The 21,890-nt window shown below is 44.2% G+C and overlaps 1 protein-coding gene across 1 annotated transcript in view; it reads left to right on the forward strand.

The window, feature by feature from the left end:
• LOC135378608 (V-type proton ATPase subunit d 1) overlaps window positions 1-21,890 on the forward strand; it is a 62,986-nt gene that overhangs the window by 7,865 nt on the left and 33,231 nt on the right. Inside the window, exons 3-5 of the mRNA XM_064611684.1 lie at window positions 9,135-9,313; window positions 12,850-12,929; window positions 21,158-21,235. Of these exons, the coding sequence (XP_064467754.1) occupies window positions 9,135-9,313; window positions 12,850-12,929; window positions 21,158-21,235 (337 nt within the window). The remainder of the gene's footprint in view (window positions 1-9,134; window positions 9,314-12,849; window positions 12,930-21,157; window positions 21,236-21,890) is intronic.

A 21,890-nucleotide genomic window follows, 5' to 3' on the forward strand; every position in this document is an offset into this window, starting at 1 on the left:
GAGATCTCAAGGTAGTCCTGTGTCAGGACCTATGTTGTGTGCAAAGGCAAGAGACTTCGCCAGTACAGTGGACTCTCGTTAATTCGAACTCGAGGGGGCCGCGGTATTTGTTCGAATAAACCGGAGTTCGAACTAACGGGAGACGCTCTCTTGCAAGGGGGCTTGGGCGCAGGGAGCGCATGCAGATGTGTCGCGACGCACTTCGAGTCGTATTTTACGTTCGCGGTACCGGTGTCGCTTCAAGACGCATTTATATTGGCGTAAGTCAAATCGTTACTGCTGCCGAACTCCGCCGCTGCCGTCGTTACGTTCCCGATACGGCGGAGAAAACTCCCAGAGCATCACGGCCGCGCGTTACGACTTTGAAGGAAATACAGGACTTATATGTTCACAAGAATTCACTTAAGAAATTATGAAGCGACTTAAGGTTGAAAGCAGTCAGTATTTCGCTCTTGCAACTGTTTCTTTTAGCGGGACTGTTAGCATCGCTTTTGACTCGGACACAAGTTCAAGAGTGGCATCCGCATTTTTCTCTGAAGAAAATGGCGTACTGTCATATCCAGCGCCGGTGCTACATCAGATGCACTTGGTAAAGGCACTGGATCGCGAGACAGGTTCGTGACTTGAGTCGCCTGAACTCGCCGTCGCTAAGCCGGAGCACACGGCGTTGATGATGTCCGCGTCAGTTAAGAGCCCAGTCTCCACGCCGTCGTCTCTGCTGACATGGTGCACGTTAGGGAAATAAACGATGTCAGTGAACGGGTTGTATAACGATATTGACAGTCGCGAAGTCATAAAAATGAGTGACGGCACGAGTGACGCACACACTTCCTCCACCCTCACGAGGGTCTCAAGAGGAAGAGAGAGAAAGAGGAGAAGGACAGTGCAAGCGTTCGCGTAAACTCGTTGCGGTTGTGAAGAGGGGAGAGCGTCATTGAACAGTGCAAAATGTGCAAAGAGGACGGGAAGCGTACGGAAGGTCAAAATCAGGGAGATATGGGGCGCTGTAACCCGTTCCTGTCTGACGCGCGAGCGCTGTTTGTCCGAATTATGCGGTGTATACACTCGTCTGTTTGAATTACCGGGAGTGTCTCCCCATTGAAATAGATGTGCTTTAGATGGGACTCGGACGAGAGTTCGAATTATCCAGAGGTTCGAATTAAGCGATTTCGAATTAACGAGATTCTACTGTATATGCAACGTCGACGAAACAGCATGTTTACACAAGGCTGGCTTCGTGCCTTCCATTCTCGGCATGTTGTTGTGTGCAAAAATGTGACCAGAGAGGAAAAGCAAACTCCGACGGACATCATAGAAGGATGGCGAGAGAAAGAACTGACGGAGCTACTGTCACAATATGATCTAGAATATATTTTTAACGTGCACGAAACTGCACTTTTCTACAACTTGTTACCGGAGCATACATTGACAGTGAAGGACGACAAGTGCAAAGGCGGGAAAAGGTCCAAGGGAAGAATCACGTCTTATTTTACTGCAATATGATCGGGACGACAAAGCTATGGTGATGTCCCTCGTCATAGGGAAGCCATGGAAGCCGCACGTTTTCGAAGGTGTGCGCAGCCTGCCAGTGGACTGCTACTGGAGCACAAAGTTGTCGATGACAGCAGCAATTTTTGCAGAATGGTTGGTCCGACTGGACTGAAGAATGAGAGACGAAAAAAGGAGGATCGCTCTCGTCACAGACAGTTGCTCAGCCCACTCAAAGCCTCCAAAGATGAGCCATGTGGAAGTGGTGCTTCTTCCACCCAACTGTACAACACTCCTTCAGCCTCTTTATCAAGGGATAATTCTGGTTAGAGATGTACAAGCCAGGTGGCATCACTCCTTGCGGACGCATCATATAACACTCCTACTCGAACGCCCTCTGTATGCTCCACATATACATGCATAGTGTGCACGTAAATGTACCTCTCTCTGTCTCTCTCTCTCTCTCTCTCTCTCTCTCTACGCAGCCTTGTAGTGACCCAGTTATAAGGGACCATGAAATGATTTTCGCGAATTCCGAGTATTCCGCAGGAAGCCGTTCTCACGGTCCCTCACTATTGTACACAATACACATCGACTTTTATCCGTATTCAGTACAACGGGAGCGCAGTTATCAGAGAAAAATAGCGGGGCGTGACCAGACGGATATATCCCTTCGAAGTGGGCTTACGTCATCGCCATCCAGTTCTCTCAGCCAACCGTGAAGGACCAGGAAGGCACACCCCGCGGGACCATGTGGGTGCATGGTTTCGGTTTGGACAACAACGTCGTCGTATATCTGCCGTCGAAATCACTCGAAATATGGGGATAGGCAGATTGTCAGCAATGGAGGAAGAGATTATGCGACACACACATCATCTATGGATCGTTCGGTACTCAACAGCTCTTAAAATGTCACCAACGGAGAAGTTCAGGTTCTGACGAAGAAGTTCAAAGAGGAAAACGTGCTCCGGTAACCATGCTGACACTCAATGGCTATATTACATTTTTCGTAAGATTCTGTGTAAACAGTTAGATACAATCTTGTCTCCACGTCAAATTAAAACATATTTCATGGCAAAGTATGCAAGCTTGTTTGCAAATTTTGCAGTTTGCTCGCAAAAGCATGTCTATGAATCGGCAACATGTTCTGTGTATGATGTCACGGCCGGTTCGCCTCGGAGGCGGGCCGTAGCAGCTGCCGTTCACGCCCGTGGTTAATATAGAATATATTTTCTATTTGAGCGATTTTCAACTTCATATTTCACAGAGTGAATACTTTAGTACAGGGGAACAGATTAAAAATGATCATGGACTTGTCAAACATCCTTTCATGATCCCTTTAATCTGTACAAAAGGTGTCGCAGCCAGCACGTTGAAAGCCGTATTTGGTTCCGGTATAGTCTGCGGGCTAGTTGGTAGAGTTCATAGGCCCTTTAAGGCGTCATTTGGATCTCCAAACAGCTTCTTCATCGATTTCCCCATCTTCATTTGCGAAACTCAGCGCACTCTCTCGGCTTGTGGTTCAAGACCCCTGCAGTCTACAATCACAGTATTTGGCTGTCCCTTCCTCCGATTGTGTTGACTCTCGCTGAAATTTCACGGAATGTGGCTTAGTTCACAATGGCCCTGTTTGTACCTCAAACAGTAAAGCACTTCCGTCTGAGTTATAAAACAGTCCTTCTTTCGCAATGAACTTCTTTCTCTCTCTGTATATTTCCAACACTGGTTTCCCCTATATTCTTGTTTCCATGCACTGTGATACAGTGCTGATGGTGAACGTTTTCCAAAAATTATGGATGCATAAAGGACCTAATGCCTCTAAACTTATACAATATTCACTGCACTCTTTCATGCTCGTGCCTCGGTATCCTGCTGACAATAACCACATCAAGCTGTCAAAATACGGGGCACCTATACAGTAGAACTCCGTTAAAGTGTACCTGGCAGTGACAAGAAAGAAGCACGCATAAAGCATTACTGCGGCATAAGCCCAGGGTGTCTACCAACCTGGAAAACACGGAATTACCATGGAATTTTGGTGACTGAAAAAGTCAGAGGATTGTAAGGGAATTTGCCGAAGTGGCAGCTGAAGTCGGGGAGAATCGCAGACAAGTGCCGTCACGATGCTCAGAGAATTGCGAGTGGTTGAGTGGCCCCGCCCCAGCAATGTTGCCGCGAGTAGCCGTTCTTTAATACGACAAGCTCAGAGACAGAAAAGTAGGGCAGTTTTACTAATTTCTCAATAAATGATATGTTTTATGAAGGACATAGCAGCAGGCACCAAGTTCCCTTTTTGTTTTGGTCAGGGAATTTGCTTGAAATAGTCAGTGAATACCTGGAAAAGTCAGGGAATTTGAAGGCTACAGCTCAATGGACACCCTGAAGCCAAAATTGCACATACACTCCTACCTGCCCTATGTCGATGGGTGAGAAACACTATTCCAGGGGCAGTTTACAACAGAAGAACAGTTCACATGAGAAACCGGGACAAGACACGGGCCAAAGAATACATTCCGAAGAAGCGCTGTGGAATGTAAAATAGCATTAACCCAAATCTCCGTGTGGATGATCCAAATGCCCGTCTGAGTATTTTGAGAATAGACGTTGTCAGATTCGATTTTATTTTCCACAAATGAAGCGTATCTCTATGCTGAGCACCAATATAGGCGCGATACCGTGGCGACAAGTGATCGATTGGCGATGGCACTGTGATATTGAGCTACAGGTAGTCAATAATTAATTAAATGAAGTTAAGTCAATTCAATTTTTGTCTTCCTTTCGGTAGGAAAAGTAGCTTTCAATTATTATGTTTTTATACATCTATAGGGAGTGTGCGACAAACTGGTGGCGCCACGATGCGGCCTCCGGAGAAAGTACCTTGCGTGATAGCCGCCAGGTAGCCAGCATTTGTTTACATGTGAAGTGCGGGTGTCTTTTTTTGCCACACTGAAACTGTTGCATCGCTAACTGTACCAGCACCTAAAAGAACTCTTCATTAGGGACCTGATGTTTCATTTCTCGTGATTTCTATGCTTCCAATACCACCGAGGGCACTAGACTGGCAGCGAATAGCGTTTGTGACGCGCGTTCGGCCATTGCTTGAGGTGTGCACAACATATTCTATTTCTTTTGTTCTAGTTTCAATCAAACTGAATGAGGACCTGCAAAATGATCAATGATTTACAGTTGCCACTTTCGTGACGGTGAAACGCAGCTGGATCGTGATACTGATTAAGGTGTTCCATCGCCAGTGCCCAGAGCCGATATTGCTCCCGGTAATCTGGTTGACGAGTCTCACAGTGAGAAAGCAAGTTCTACGTTGTCGAAAAGGTTTAGTTATAGTATTTACACACCAACGATTTCACAGCTGTCGTGCCACAAGCCTACGGCGGTAGCCGAGGTAAAAACTCGTAATTTCTTCTTTGAGGATCTCTTTAGCGTTATTGTATCCGAAGATACTGGAAAAACTGCAGTACAAGTTTAGACAATAAGTTGTGACCTCACGTGATTATTTGTATGGATAAAACGGACGCACGATGTAGATTTCAGTGACGAAGCAATGTGTGTGCAAAGAGGACGAAAGGAATACAAGACTCAGTCAAAAACATATTACAAGTGGCTGGAATCAGAGAAATAAACGTATATAGCCTTCGCTACCAAGCCAGGATTTTGTGAGGCGTCAAATAACCATCCTCTCGACGTATCACTTACAGGTGTTTTGACCAGACAGACGCGAGTGGCTGTTCTCCTTCCGCACTGTTAGATACATTATAAATACGGTGGTTGCTTCTGTGCAGTTTGTCTCCATTCTCTTCGTTCACGCCCCAGAAAGATTCCACATCATTTGCACTTCGAAAATTAGCCCTTCTGATTATGGTGGTCGCCACGCAAGCTACGGTTCCACTGAGAATGCATAGAATGGGTGGCGTGGTATCACGTTGGATACTTCCAAGACCGCCACTGGCGCGCTGTTACGACGGAACAGCGCGCCCCCTTTAGGTGTCGCATGGTCCCTATTGGAAAGGTACAAATTAACGATTATGTGTAGTCAAGGTTCGTCTAGTGAAATAAATATCCGCGCTTATAAAATTCGTATTTTATATTTCGTGTCTGTTTCGCCTCAAGGACAGAAAAAAACATCCTATCCAACACTACATTGCAGGTATCCATCTATGCATTGCATAATAGGCGATTTCAGATACTGCCGTTGTGCTCCGCACGGGGGCCCTCCGTCGCCCAAGTCACGCGCATTGCGCAATGCGTTGTGGGAAATGGTTTGCATTCGTGCTTGCCTGCCTATTGCTCGAAGGAAGGAGGGAAAACCGAAACCGTTTGCACTCTTCTTCTTCTGTCTGACTCATGAAAACTAAATCCCAAGGTGCAGTGGGGCATTCGCAACACGGCGCCCTCTGGCGAGCCATCCATGTAATTTCTGAAATCATCTATTGTTCTGAAGCTGCTGCGCCGGTGTGTCGCTGCACCACTTTCGGAGTAAAGCGAAGCATCGTTGGCGTTCCAATTCAGAATTGGCCATAGTGCAATGAATGCCATTGTATTGGACACATGCAGAGCAATCCTGATTAAATAAAAAGTAAGCGTGACCCGTATCCGCTGCGTCACCTTCTCCTTCTGCTGGCAGCAGACGCCGTCGGTCGTCAGAATCTATGCCGGGAGGACAAGCGGCTGCCTCCGACTGCCGCTCTGGAGGTCAGAAAGTGGTGACGTTGCGAAAAGCGCCGGTCACGTGGCACCAGAGAGGGGTGACATTCCCTGCCACCTGAGCGTCAGCCGGCAGAAAACAGACTTGTGTGAATACGGAGTCATTCACTCATGTCACTGTCGACTCACATCACTCAACACGTCAGCATGTTGCAATAGAGCCTAACTTTGTCATGTCTTGTTCCTCATTCTCTTTTTCCTTGTTTGGGAAGGGAGATATGTTGAAATCTGCATTTAATATATTTTGATTTGAGGCTTGGACTTGTGATGTGATTCAAGCATAAGCATACACCGGCGTGTGGCGCAGGCATAGACAGGGATAACGGTAATAATAAGCCGGCGTTCACACGGGGCAACTTTTCCCAGCAACTCGAAGCAACTCAAACCAATGTCTTTCGAGCTATTTCGAGTCCGCGTTCACACGTAGCAACTCAGTAGCTCCACCCATAAGCAACCTTATGGCGACCGGAGAATGTGGGTTCGAATCGAACTGGTGGAATCTTTTCTTTAGCTGCTGTTTATCAAATTTCAGTCAGTTTTATTGTCCCAATAGATCATTATTACCTTCCAGAAATGACAACTGATATGTGAAAGAACTGTTGTTCTGAGGCTGGAAAAACAAGAAGGGACAAACACATACAAAGCCTCAATTTGCCTAAGACATTAACGATGAAAGATGAAAGTCACTGAAAAGGTTAGCCAGCTGTAGGACTCGAACCCACATCTTCTGGATTGCCGGTCCAGCAATCCAGAATCAGTCGGCAATCCAGAAGATGTGGGTTCGAGTCCTACAGCTGGCTAACCTTTTCAGTGACTTTCGTCTTTCATCGTTAACTGATATGTTTCCGTGAAGTTCGTAAAAAAAGAAAAAAAGTTATTTCTCAGCTGCACCTGCAGGATTTGAACCCATGAATCCACGAACGAAATTCACAACGCCATCGGGAGTCACGTGGCAATGCTCCCCTTGCTGATTGGTCGGTGCACGAGCAACTTCTCAAGTTTTCTCGGTCGGCGAGCGATTCGCAGCAACTCCGAGCAACTCGAGTTGCTGGAGGTTGCCGGCTGACAGCAACTCCAAAGTTGCTCATGGTTGCTGGAAAAAGTTGCCCCGTGTGAACGCTGCCTGACGGTGGCATGTCGGTTCAGAAAACATGGAGGAGTTGGGCAGATTTTAACCGCCATCAATCTGTTTCGAAGTGCGTACCAGAGCTAAATATTGTGTCCAAATAAAGCCAAAGCATTTGCCTTCAAAGACATTTTGTCTTATTTGAATAAAAAAAAATGTCTATTTTGATGCTCACTTCATAAACTAACAAAATTTTCATGCCTATGTCAACTTGGGTGCAAATTCCAAGTGAACGGCACAACACAGGGGCATGTGCTACATACCATTAAAAAGAGCAAACATGAGCATTAATGTTTTGTTCAGTTTCTATTTTATTGCGATATTACAAAGATGACCAGCACAAACAGGGTGAGAAAAACTGCGCAAAGTTCAATGGGCAACGCTTTGTGTACTTTTTTTTTTTTACGAAAGATTTTGCTGGTCAGACACAGTAAATATGATGCAGCGTGATAACCTATGACATAACCTATGGCATGGTAATTACATAGTAAAAAGGTCAAAGTGATGGTGAATACAAACACCCAGAAATAGAGCACTTCAACATGTCGAGAAACTGCATCTTAGCAAAACCCATGATGTTCCTACGTGCGGTCTTTGTTTTATATCTTGCGAATGACATGAGTAACCATCTGGGGAAACCCAGACCGACACCAGTGTTCATTCCACATATGGGACGAATCTCACATAAAGTAACGAAGAGAATTGAAGACCCAAAGGTTCCAGACCTGCCTGAATCGAAATGAAAGTGCCCTGATGCTGATTGGCAGAAACATGTTATTTTCGATTGCCTACACGCCAGAGCCCCATGTTTCCCTGTTTTCACCTGCAGACGTGCTGTGCTCTTTCCCAGACCTTGAATGTAATGACTGTGATGATCATTGTCAAGGCTTTAAGAGGTGAAGAAGATGTTCAAGGTGGACCTTGCGCTTTTGCACTTCCGGCATGACTTTGCCCAACCTCACCCGTTGTGAGGAGGCTATACCGAAGGGACAGTGTGACAACTGGCCACGTGCTTGACACCATATCTCAGTCTCTGTAACCTGTTCATAACCAAAATGCTGGCCGGTACAACAGGACAATGTGAAAATTGTACGGATTAACACAAGCACATGAAAACAGTTGTTGAATGGATTAGGTTTAATTGTATCCCAGTCAGGAATTCGGCTCAACTACTTCTAAAGCGAAACTACGGCTTACGTGGGTATGTTTTAACGAGGTTTTACTGTACATTAATTTTTTATTTTAATTGTGCGTTAATTCGGTGAAGCAATTGCGGCTCTGAGCGGCATACAGACATGGACAAACGGAGAGGGGAGCAGGGGGTGGACAGAGGGTTAGTATGTGTCCTGGGCCGAATTCAGAGAGAAATGTGGCGACATTTGTCTACAGAGTTTGCCAAAAAACCTAGGGAAAACCTCAGACAGCACAGCCGGAGCGGGCATTGGCGCCTGTGTCACCTCACAGTCTTGCCGTGGAAAGTGATCATCCTAACCACACTGCCACGGGAGCTGGTGGGTTAGTTTATCGCAATATTGGGAAGTGACGTAAGTTCTAAGCATCCTTCCACTTGAAATCCCAAACTGTGCCAAAGTTTCACAATGTTCCATACTGTTAGCAGCGGTGTTCTTTTGTGGTCGATTATGCTCACGTTCGTCTGTCTTGTGTGTAGTCCTTACTACTGTCAAAACATCACACGTTTATTTGGCGCTGCTGCTATAGTCACTTTGTGGACATTGCCACCTGCTTTGTAGCCACTAGGAGGACAACTGAAATGTGTTTCTAATTAATTATAATTATGCAGGTACAGCTACATGATTGATAATATCATTCTGCTAATCACGGGTACCTTGCACCAGCGTCCCATCTCTGAACTCATTCCCAAGTGCCATCCCTTAGGAAGCTTTGATCAAATGGAGGCCATCCACATTGCCAGCACACCTGCTGAACTGTACAGTGCAGTCATCGTGGACACACCTCTTGGTCAGTGCTGTGTTTGTCCACTCTTTGCTTGTCCCATTGAAGTAGGGCACATGAGACATAACAAAACTTAAGTATAGATGCATACCAGTGTGCGGACAGTAGATAGAAACCATGTCTCTTCCTTCTAATGTGTCCACATTCTTTATGAGTGAACAAGGTTTGAGAGTGGTGTATGGGAGATGTGGATGCTTTGACACAAAAATTTATTACCACATTTGAATCTCTTATCCCACATGTGTTTGTAAGCAAATTATAGTACTCTGTGAAATGAAAACCAGGGTCCCCACAATACTGCTCATGTAATCAGATCTTTGTTTTGTCTGGATGACATCAAACTTTCATCACCAAAAGTTTTACAGTTCATAATCATGTGAATGTTTTTGTTCATTTGCTGTTTTCTGTTTTCACAGTAGGGTGGTGCTGATAATTCTTTTCTTTGTGGTGTGTTATTTTTCTTAAATTTTCTATTTTCTTAACGGGTTTTGTGAATAACAGTCATGGTGATTGTCAATGTTATGTAAGCAGTGTTCACATGAACCTCAAGAAACGAATATTCTAATAAAATGTGACCCCATTTGTTCAAACTCCTAGGGGACCAAAGATTAATCCAAATAAGGTGGAGCTTGAACTAGAGGGAGCTGCTCTGAATGAGGATGTGCACTTTAGGACTTGCACTTGCAGAAATTTGCTGTGGTGCATTTTCCTGTGTTCACGGAGTGAGGCAGGCACACATGGACAGCTTTTACGAACTACAGTAAACCCTCGTTAACTCGAACTCGCTAATCTCGAAATATCGGTTATCTCGAATTTTTTTGCCGTTCCGATCCTTGTCCCAATGCTTTCTATGTATTTGGGCCCTTTTAAGTCGAAGCTTTGTTTTTCCCCAGTACGGATATCTCGAAATTTCATCACCGGTAGGTCACCGTACCTACGGCTGATTAACGTGCATTCCTCGGTCCCCTTGGCTAGGTCAAGGTCAAAGCTCTTTCTAGGTACTCACGCGCCGCTAGCTGTGGCAGGCAGACCGCACTCCCCTTTCCACCCAGCGTCGCTCCTCCTCCTCCTCCTCTGCATTCGTCCCAGCGTCTCAGCCTCTCAGTTTCATAGTTTCGTGTTATTCTTTGCGGCGTGATGGCTGAACAACGCACATGCAAGTCCCTGACTTTGGAGTGGAAGATGGCACTTAGCAAGGGCCTGGCAGCAAGTTCATCAAGCCATTATTGTGAACTATTTCGTTCATGCGGGTTTCTGGTCTTCCACCGCCGTACCAGAGCCAGCAGAGGAGTTCGGGGGCTGTGTTGAATTGTGCAACGACATGATGCACCTCGCACATTGTGGGGAAAGTGACTTAGAGGACTATGCGCTTTACGACGGCGATGTTCCAGTAAATGGTGAACTGAGTGACACTGAAACCGTCGAGAGTGCCCACGGTAGTGACGTGCCGGGAAGAGCGTCTCATGTGTTGCATTCATGTGCTTGAAGATGCTTTCTTGTTCCCAGACACGAATGCCAAGCAGATTGCTATTACGGAGTTATTCCCTCTCAGATGATGTTAAAACAAAATGGCTTTAAAATTGTTTACGAGCCTTATTACTGTAGGAACGCTTCTTTCTTTTCGTTTCATAACATAGTGCATTGTGGTAACATCGTGGCAACGTGATTTTTGCTGTTCGCTTAACTCGAAACCCCGCTTATCTTGTTTTTTTCCCTGTTTTTACGACTTCGAGTTATCGGGGGTCTACTGTACTTTGAGTGTTCCAAACTTTGGAAGCACAATGTACATTTGACATTGACAAAACACTTGGACTGCGTGATAATTTGGACCACTTTTGTACGCTTCTAGAACTCTAAAATGGTGTAGATATGGGCTAGCTGGTGGACAAAGGTGCAAGAGCCATGGGCAGAAAATAGAGAAAACATAACACAAAGTGCTCAAATCAGCAGATGTTTACATTATAGAGAACACACCATTCTCTGTAAATTGAACATTTCCTGGTTTGAGCGCCTCATGTATTTTCTCAGTCTTTTGCCCATGGCTCACGGAACTTCATTATAGGATCCTAGAACTCTGAGAGATCAGTCAGTAAGTGTAAGTAATCTGTTATATGTGCTTGCATTCACTGCGGCAGCTGCAACTATATCAACATGATTGGCAGTGTTGAACTCAACCAAGAATGTGCATGTGGCCAACCGAATTCGAAAAATTGTCAACAATCGTGTGCACCTTCTTATTGGCTCTGTAGTGAAAAGGAAGGATCTTGATCCCCTTAAAGAAGCAATGAGGTGACATTTAGCATCACTCAGAATCCTGCCTCATCTGTCAGGCTGTCCACAAAGAGTCACCATGCAAAATATTTTCTCTCTACGGTGCGTTATAGCTGTGCGTATTCGAATTTACATGCAAGTATTGCGCATCTGCAAAAGAGGTCCAGCGCAAGAACACGACACTGTGACCAAGATAAAATCTCCACATTGCCTCCTTGGCACAGAACCAGCTTCATAAGTCACCACCACGAGGAAAAGCTTAAAGTGAAAAGGAAACTCATTCTGTAGTGTCCATGTCTGCTTTGGGGCAAAGAACCACAGCTCTTAAACTGTCGATCGCTGGTGGTCGACACTGTATGGGCATGGTAAGCAAAGAGTTGAAGCCCAATCTCCACATGATCCACTCGAACTACAGATGAAGCACAAAAGTAACCAGCGTGTGCTGTAGACTTAACTATTTCACCTCCACAGTCTGCTGCAAACCACAAGTGATCAGCCAAAGAGCTATAGTGACGTTGATATCTCTGCCCTCACTTAATGTTACAGAAAGATATTATACATGATTCAGGCTAACACTTGTCATGATATGTTTCATGATACTTGTTTTATTTTTATTTTTATTTTGTAAAGCACTTTGCTCATCACAACTACATATCAGTGATTATCATACCAGTGAACGGCAAGGGCCAATATCCATCAGGATCAGGCAAGGGCCAATATCCATATCCAGCAGGATGGAAGGAGTGATATAGCAAGTGACTGCGAACCCAAGAAACAAGAAAAGAAAGCAAAAATGAAAAACGAAACAAGGACTGTGAAAGGTAGAGCGATAAGGGTTTGCACCTATATCGCGTATCACGTTTTTCCGTGATGTCAAGTGAGGGTGGAGATATCAACGTCACTGTCGGTCTTTTGTTATCTGTTGCAGTTTGCATCAGACGACGAGCGTGAAATAGTTCTGTCACAAGTGCACGCTGCCTGCTATTACTTTTGTGCTTCATACGGTGGTTCAAGTGAATCATGTACAGATCAGCCTTTATTGCAGTTGCAATACGCGTTTGCTTGTGGCAAACAGGGAATGAACTCTGTCCCTGAATTTTATGTTTGTTGGAGCTTTGCTGACTTGTTAGGCTTCATTCTGTGGGGCAGGGTTGTACTGTAGCTAATTGATGTGCTATTAAGTACCGAATCATCATAATTTTCAGCTTTTCAATTGTTCCAGCTAAGTATACGACATAATTAACTTCTGAACCTTATTACTTATTTCACAGCACCCTTCTTTGTCGACTGCATATCGGAGCAAGACCTGGATGAAATGAACATCGAAATCATACGAAACACACTATATAAGGTAGGTGGATACGTTGTGCAAGATATTAGAGACACTTTAACTGCGTAGTATGTTTCAACAACCACATGCTTTATGTCCAGGCATACTAGATTCCCTTAGTAGATTAGGTATGACAAACAAGAGCAACTGAGTGGTGTGAGATAACATGCTTAATTGAAATTGACTCAGTCATCCTTCTGTGTGCTTCCACAATTTTGGAATGTCATAGAGAAACTTTGCAGATTTTAGTCACTTCTGCAATAGGAGGTTGCTTGGCAATTATCAAACTTCCGACTGTTCCCAACATTGGCTTGCAACTCACTATGGAAACAAGTGTAAGGTGCAGTTTTATAGAAAGCCAGTGAAGGGTGTCCATTTGGTACAATTTGGTGAGGATCTCATCTCATCAAAAATTTTATTTTATGTGCCGTTTAACAGCATTACACCATAATAATAGTGCACAAAAAGCACTGAACAACTGACAATTCAAGAGTGATGTGTAAAGATACAAACATTAGGTTTGAAAACATTTCTAAACTGCCATTCACAACAAAGGAGACACTGGCAAAACCTGGATCCAAACACAGCACAAATATGGATAGATCTTATGGGAACATCTGTTGCAATAGAATGCAGTCGCCGTATTTTTGGACTCGGCGGGGAAAGCGCAACAGTCCAAATAATCTAGCTGTCCGAAAAAACGAATTTCGCTTAAAAGTCAACTTCACTAAACATGGCAAAGGTGCAAAAATGCTGCAAAGTATTACAAAATGGACAGCGGAGGGAGAAATGAGCGCCTTTGCACCTTTGTCATGGAATACCAACTAGCCCAACGGTCTGCGTTATTTGACGCTATTTGTTAAGCACTCGTAAGCTGTTTGTCGATACTTTGCTAACGGACTTCCAGCTTTGCCTGATAACATCAGAGTCTATTTCCCGAAACAACATTTCGTCACTCTACACTGACGGAGGCACAGTCATCACCATCATTCCGCAAGTCGACTTCACCTAATGCCTGCGTGATTTAGGTGAAGCTCGCTTTACAGCACTGTCGCGCGACTCTCTGGGGGACAGCAGTGCTAGGCCTTTTGAATCATGCCGTTTGTCAAAAATGAAGACACAAAAGCGTTACGACAGACCTTTTCTACTCAGAGGAATGGAAAATGAAGAATCATTTTCTATTTTCTTGCCTTAATATTTTAGTTGTTTGAATTCTTTCTATACGAATTTCAGATTATACCAATATTTTTCGTCACCCCAAGAGATACCCTGATTGGGGAAAACGGAGTCCGGAATATTGAGCGAAGGGGTTGTACGATACGGTTCTTATACATCAACTCTATGGGCCCCGTGGCCGTTCCACGAACGAGTCCGAATAATCGAGCACGTCCGAAAAATTGGGGTCTGAAAAATCGGTCGGTGACTGTAGTCTAATGTGAGGCAAACATACCTGCCAAGTCTCCCGATTCATCCGGGATACTCCCGGATTCAGACCGTTTTGTACCATTGTACGATCGAGAAGCAAATCTCCCGGAAAATGCAGTTTCCCCCTCTATATCTAGAACGCCTGCGTTTTGTCTGCCCACACAGACGTAAACGTCAATCCCATACCAGCCCGATTGCCATCGGCATCGCTGCCACTTTCTATTCTAGTTCTAGCGCTTCTACTTTCCGTGCATTTCGTCCGTGTTTTTGGGCGACAAGGGCCTTGAAACCGATTATCTCCCCACAATGAACATGACAGTCTCCCGTTGGTGGGTCCATAGTGAGGTTTTCCACTCAAAGATGGCGGACTCATGGGCTGGGCATGCGCATACGCGTTGTCGGAAATGATCCATTGTGATCGCAACTTCTAGTTCCTATTTCTTACTGGGTAGTTTCATTTATAATCGAATGATGCTCGCCGGTCACATTTTTTATTTCTTTCGAAAAAAAATATATGTTATCCCACCCACAAAGAGATGCAAATGGTGCCTGACCGCAGGTCTCTGCGATATTTTCTTCTCCGTCCACGGCGCTTCGAAGCAACCGGCGCGATTTCGTGGCTTAAATTTTTTCCATCTTTGTGACCTTGTATCTCTTGAACGAGATGTCCCATTTGAACGAATATTTTTTTTTCTGATAGAGTGGATGGCACACGTTCCACCGTGAGCTATTAAATTTATATGGTCAAGAGAAAAGTATACGAAAAAAAATAGTGAAAACGCAACAGAGAGCCTTTTTACCGCACGTTTGAAAGGTCATGGCCGAGGCCCTGAATTTCCGACTGTGATGTTCTTCACATGAGCAGAAAAATCATTCTTTGCTCTTTCGTTTGACGTTAAATACATTGCTGTATCTTCAGCCATTACCCGGTAACAATGTCGTGAACATGGAAGGGAAGGGGAAAACTCTCATTTTCGCGCCAGTTTTAACCTAAAAAGGACCTCTTCAAATTTTCCGATATTTTGTACTAACATTGCTGAGACATAGCTCTTTCAGGATATGCAATAAAATGTTCGCTTATTTTGGTCCCACGAGGCACGAAATTTTTTTTTTCACACCCCTATTGGGTAGCGCTCGCAGGGGTCAAACACACGTACAAACTGAACTTCTGCCCCACCCCCTGTATTTGTTTGTTTTCTTTTCTTTTTTTTGCCTTCGGTGAGGGTGTCGTCATGCCAAAGGCCGACTATAGTAATATGCACAGATCACTGTAATGTCCGCAGACAAGCAGAAGTTCGTTGCTTAGGCTTTCCCACCTGGTTAATCCCTTCAAGGTTACGTGCTTGAAGGAAATCAGACGTGGGAACATTGCATTTGTAAATACTCTGGCTTTGCCGAACCGAAGTGCGGGACGTCTATTCTCTTGTAATTTTGTTTTGTTATTTGCTGGTTTCTTCTACTTGTGAACAAAGACTGAATTTGAAGCACTCAGGTGATATGCAACGATGCCGACAGATCGCCCAAGGACTCGTCGCCTAGTCTTCCTGGGAATGATAGGACATGTCCAGTAATTTGTAGTAAAAAGAGCGTGAAACTTTGCTTTTCATTTTCTCAAAACAGCTTTTTGCTCTGCCTGCTCCGCTTGTGAAACTGATACCTCCGTAACGACTTGGTCTATAATGGTGCGGTCTGTTTTCTTATAATCACTCAACGTTCCTAGAAGTTGTGATGTTCTTATTTTTTAAGGTAAATCAATTTATAATTTACGCTATCGTCATACGTTTCTATGCTAGATGCGTCAGTTGCGACCGCATGCAGAAAAATGAAAACCAAAAATTTTCGTCGTGGAAATTGAAAAAACTACGAATGTCACGACCTCAACCATACATTTGGGAATACACTCCAAGTTCAAGCTGTCCTCTATCACATTTCTTAAACTCTGCAGGCCTTTCACACAATGCAAAGATTTTGTAATTTGTAAAAATTAAAAAGTTTTCGAAATGTCATAATATTTTTTCTGGTAAATTCTTTTTGGGGGCATTATCAACGATGGTGCAAATTTTCATCATAATCTATTAAGAAAGAAAAAGTCCCCACGTCCCCCCTTAAGTTAATTAAGCCCCGTAAACAAGCACTGTCACAGTTATGTTCTGCTGACCTTTAGAAAAATGTCCCAAGTGCTAATATATTAATGTATTGGCTTAGCATAGGCCATACATGCCATACATAGGCATGGCACATGTACAGTAAAAGTATTTTTACAATGAAACAATGCGCTGTTCCCATGAGGCAAGCTGGAAACTGTAAAAAATTAAACTTGCACTTCAAAAATCTTTCATGAACAGTGAAGACCTGTGTTGGCATTGTAAGTGCTGGTGAAACTGACAGAGTGGAAGTAAAGGGCAATGACATGTTCATAATGCGGAATGGTTTTGTGGTGTGCACATCTCGGAAGGAAAATGAAAGTGGCAAGTGCTCTCTTCTGCACTGACAATGGCTTCAGCATTTGTCCTGTAGGCAAGAAACTGCACGGTGTCACTGTGCTCTCCTGCATGAGACCATCGTTCCTGACAGCAATGCACAGTTTGGAACAGCCTTATTCATTAGCGCAGTAAAACCGCAATCCTCGATGATGTTGTATGGCTGGGCTCATCACATGATTGTTTCTGTGACGTTCGTGCTCAGCGCTTCATTCATTTCACAGCGAAAATCTGCAGGCAGGGCCTCAAAGCTTTGTCGTGCCGACGAGCGCAAGTCACATGCAAAATTGCCCCATGCAGGTCGGGCTTAACACTATATGCATCTTGATATCATCTGTAACAACAGTTACTGAAGTTTCAAATAACTTTGCAGTGTTATTGTCGTCCTAGTTGGCACTTTTTAACATATGTTGTTGCACAGTGCCGGAGCTGGGGAAACTATGTCTAAATATCGTCACGTCGCACTCCACAGTTATCGCCGTCATCTCATGAGACCATGATTCTATAATATATCACCGACAACCACAAATCAACACCGATAAAACATGTTCGAGACGAGGAGATTGGCTGTGCCTGCAATGTCACATTGAACAGCGGTGCTTAGCTCAACACCAATTTTTTTTATATTTAACCAGAATTTCACTGAACTGTAGGCCTCATATGAGTGTTCAGGGTGTCTACCAACCTGGAAAACGGGGATGCCAGGGAATTTGGCCAAAACGCAGCTGAAGTCAGGGAAAATCACAGACAAGTGCTGTGACGATGCGCGGCGAATCACGAGTGCCGACCTGTGGTTGAGCGACGTTGCCACGATAGCAGTTCGCCAATATGACAAGCTCTGAGGTAGGAAAGTAGGGTAGCCTCACTAATACACTTAATAAATGGTCTGTTTTATGTGGGATCTGTATCAAAATGTAGGAGCAGGAACCAAGTTCCCTTTTGTTTTTGTCAGGGAATTCGCTTGAAATTGGCAGTGAAAACCTGGAAAAGTCAGGGAATTTGAAGACTGCAATTTGGTAGACACCCTGGTGTTCAGAGTTCGTTGGCAATCCACGAAAGCCGTGACTGTGCTGACGATGCATGAAAGGTACTGCAGTTTCAGGTTCGACTGGGGCAGACTTTAAAATGGTGGTTGCACACAACTGTGGTACTAGTTTGTTTTGGTTACCAAACGTGTAGCGACGCATTCGCAGATGAGCGTACCTCGGAAGCTCCATGCGTCACTTTGCACCTTTGCACCTTTACACCTTTGTGATAAGCTGCTATGATATTCGATATAAAAAAAAAGGAATATTCAAACTTTTACGAATATTCAAAAACTTCCGATTTCAAGATTTCGAATATTCACACACCTCTAGGTATTAATACACTTTGCATGTTACAAACTTTCGGTGGTCAACTACACACCCTGCCTGTACAACGCTCTTCGACGAGGAGATCGTGAGAGAGGGAATTTCAAAGTATTTATACACCAACCACATCACAAAACAAAATTCAGTCGAACCTCTATATAACAAATTTGTAAATGCTAGCTCTTTGTCTCGTTAAATAGAGAAATTCGTTTTATGGAACGCGCCAGGTGAAACAAAGACTGCCTCCACCACTACCTGCGCTGTGTATACCGCAAAATGCCATTTGTCATAAAACAGGTATCGAACCATGAAGGGCACAAAATATCAAGCTTTATTCATCACCTAACACTAGGTAATATGCATATGGAAACTATGCACATGATCGCTTGGAGCATTCATAACTCTGATTCGATGTCGATATCGATTCTTAACTCTCATTCGGATGGCCTCTACTGCTTTCTTCTGGTTCTCTTATGCGCTCGCGTATCGACGTTTCTTTATTGGTTCACTTGCACCATGGTCACTCAATACTCTTTCTGGTCAGGAAACTCGCGCGAGAACTTCATTTCAGCGGCCGAGCGGCGCGTGGCGATCGTTCGGCGGGAGACTTTCGTGTCCGCCGGTGGGGCCTGCGCGTATGGCTTGCGTAGTGTTTCTATTCGTGTTTGGAAGTGTACACTTTTTCTTTCTTTGTGCTTGCGTTTTCAGTGCGTAAGCAGAGGTTCTTTGTTAAATATCCTTGAAGATTATTGCAATCTTTGCACTCTGTTCGTATGTAAGAATGATCTACACATACAAAGGAGACTTCGATCGTCTGATTCGAGCGTGCAGCATTTCGTGATGGCTATATGTTCTTCATGGAAGGGGATCCTTAACTTGACGAGGACTGAATGAAAGTATTTTTTCTTTGTCTAAAAAACAGCGATGACTTGGTCTATGGGAATAAACAGAAAACATTCGCTAATAGCCTTATTGGAGATGTACTGCGATGAGCTTTGTTGAGCTCCTTCAAATTGATCACTGTGTACATGTGTAGCATCAAACACTAAGAACCGTAAAATTTTCAAAGATATATCATTCAACATGATATCAATACAATAACATGTCTTAGGGTACAACTTGGGGGGAAAGATGTAATGCCAAGTCGGCTTAGTAAACGAAGTCCGCTCATACCTATTAGTAGGGCTGTGCGAGTATCAAAATTTGGATTGCGAATAACTTCCGAATAGTTGAAATCTAGTGCGAATTGAATACGAGTAGTGAGATTAGGAATTCGAATATTTTCGAATAAATTCCGAATACTTTCGAATAGGAATGTACTGAAGTGATTTACATGCACCTATTGTTTATTTAATATTTAATGCTCATAATCAGCAAATATCAGCACATAGTTCACAAAACAGGCTGGAATTCTGCCCAGCTCGCAGCAGGTTGCAATAGAGACTGTTCACAATCACGAGTTATCGTGAAGGAATGTGAGCTGTTGAGCGTGACTAGGGAGCAAAGATGCTCTTCGTGGCGTTGCAACATTTCCTGCCACAGAGAAGGCTCTCTCACTTGAGGCCGAGATGGCAGGTATACCAAGATACTTGCGTGCTAGTTTCCCTAGAGTGGGAAATTTGTGTTGGCCTACCTCATTCCACCACTTGCACGGGTCGCTGCCTCTAGTTACCGCACCTTCAGTACTGTATAAATGAAATTCGCTGGATGGATCAAACTTGTTGTGTTGTGTTTCAACCACCCTGTCGAAGGCTGACCACAAAGAGCATGCTGCTGAAGTTTCCGTGCGCTCGGCCTCAAGTTCCATATTTGTGGCAACATGTTGGCCCATTTCCTCCAAGACAACTGACTTGAGCCACTCCTCTCGAGCAGAGTCCTCATGGAACACCACCAATTTATATCTTGCGTCGCAAAACATGGCCACACACGCATCCTTGTCCACGTCGTAGTCTGGAAAGCAAGTTCTTAGGCTCTTCTTAACATTGGCAGCAAAAGCGCAGCCGTCGGCAGTCATTTTAGTTCTGCAGGTTGTTCTCAGAGATTGTATGATGCAGTATAGGGTAGGGACCTGACAAGACAGTGTTGGGTACTTCTCACCTTTTGCCTCAGTTGTGGCCTGAGCAAGAGGTTTTAGAACCTGGACGTAGTCCGCAGATAGTCGCCACTCAGCTCCAGTAAAGCAGTCCACTATGCACTCACTGTTAGCCATATCCACTGTCACAGGATCCCTGAGTTCCAAAAGCCTACTCAGCATGTTGTATTCGCTGTTCCATCTGGTTTCAACGTCTTGGATTAGATGCAGTGGCGTGTTCCCAGTTTTCTTCTGGTAGTTATCCAGGCGCTCTTGAGCCTGCGGGCTATGTTTATAATGGCCCACGATGGCTCGCGCTTCCAAGACAAAAACAAAAGGGAACTTGGTTCCTGCTCCTACATTTTGATACAGATCCCACATAAAACAGACCATTTATTAAGTGTATTAGTGAGGCTACCCTACTTTCCTACCTCAGAGCTTGTCATATTGGCGAACTGCTATCGTGGCAACGTCGCTCAACCACAGGTCGGCACTCGTGATTCGCCGCGCATCGTCACAGCACTTGTCTGTGATTTTCCCTGACTTCAGCTGCGTTTTGGCCAAATTCCCTGGCATCCCCGTTTTCCAGGTTGGTAGACACCCTGAACACTCATATGAGGCCTACAGTTCAGTGAAATTCTGGTTAAATATAAAAAAAATTGGTGTTGAGCTAAGCACCGCTGTTCAATGTGACATTGCAGGCACAGCCAATCTCCTCGTCATCGAACATGTTTTATGTTTATAAAGTTGCAGTTTATTCTGTGAAACATGAGCTATGAATAGTGCCAGATTCTGTTAAGATATTCTGATTTTGCCTCAATTTATATTATGTTATCTGTCAATTTGACTGATGTTGCTGTTGTGTGCTTTGTTGCTCTCTCTATTGCTCTCTCATTAACTGTTTACCTCACTCCCTCCAAGGCCTACCTTGAAGCATTCTACAAGTTGTGTGAGAAGATTGGAGGAACGACTGCTGATGCAATGCTTGAGATCCTTGCAGTGAGTACTTCTTATTAATCATAGTGTTTTCAAATCCTGTTACTCCGTTGTTTCTACATCAGATGGCAGAAAATACACCTAAAACAAACTATCTCCTGGGAAGACACTGATTTCATTAAAAAAAAGGAAAACACCCCCTCTCAAGGAGTACTGCCTAGGATGCATACAAGATGAGCGTTTCGTAGGACGTCCTAAGTATAGCTTGCTTCGTATGTGTGACAGCATAGACATGGCACAGCAAATAGGACTAGAAACAAACGCAGAGGAAGACAGAATACAATGTTCCGAGTCTTCTTTGCTGCACCATGTCTCTGTCACATTACCATCTACTCAAGATACCTGCAGTGCTACAATCATATGAGGCCGGTTTCACGTCAGTTCAGGCAGGGAGGTCCCATCAACCTCTTGGAGTTTCATTATTTTCTGTATTTAGAAGCTCATCGTACCTGAAGATCAACAACGGTAGAATGAATTTTTACAGAATAGTTTTGGTGCAAAAAATCTAGAAAATCCGGCCGTGAATTCAAGTGTTCCTGTTTTGTTGTGTTTACATGAGTGTATCCCCTGAGTTTTGAAAGATATTGTAGTGAAATTTGTTTATGCTTTAGTATGCCTACAGGCCAGCAGTCCAAGCACAAATTTTGTCGCGCAGATG

This window comes from Ornithodoros turicata, chromosome 1 (genome assembly GCF_037126465.1).
Source record: "Ornithodoros turicata isolate Travis chromosome 1, ASM3712646v1, whole genome shotgun sequence".
Lineage (NCBI taxonomy): Eukaryota > Metazoa > Arthropoda > Arachnida > Ixodida > Argasidae > Ornithodoros > Ornithodoros turicata.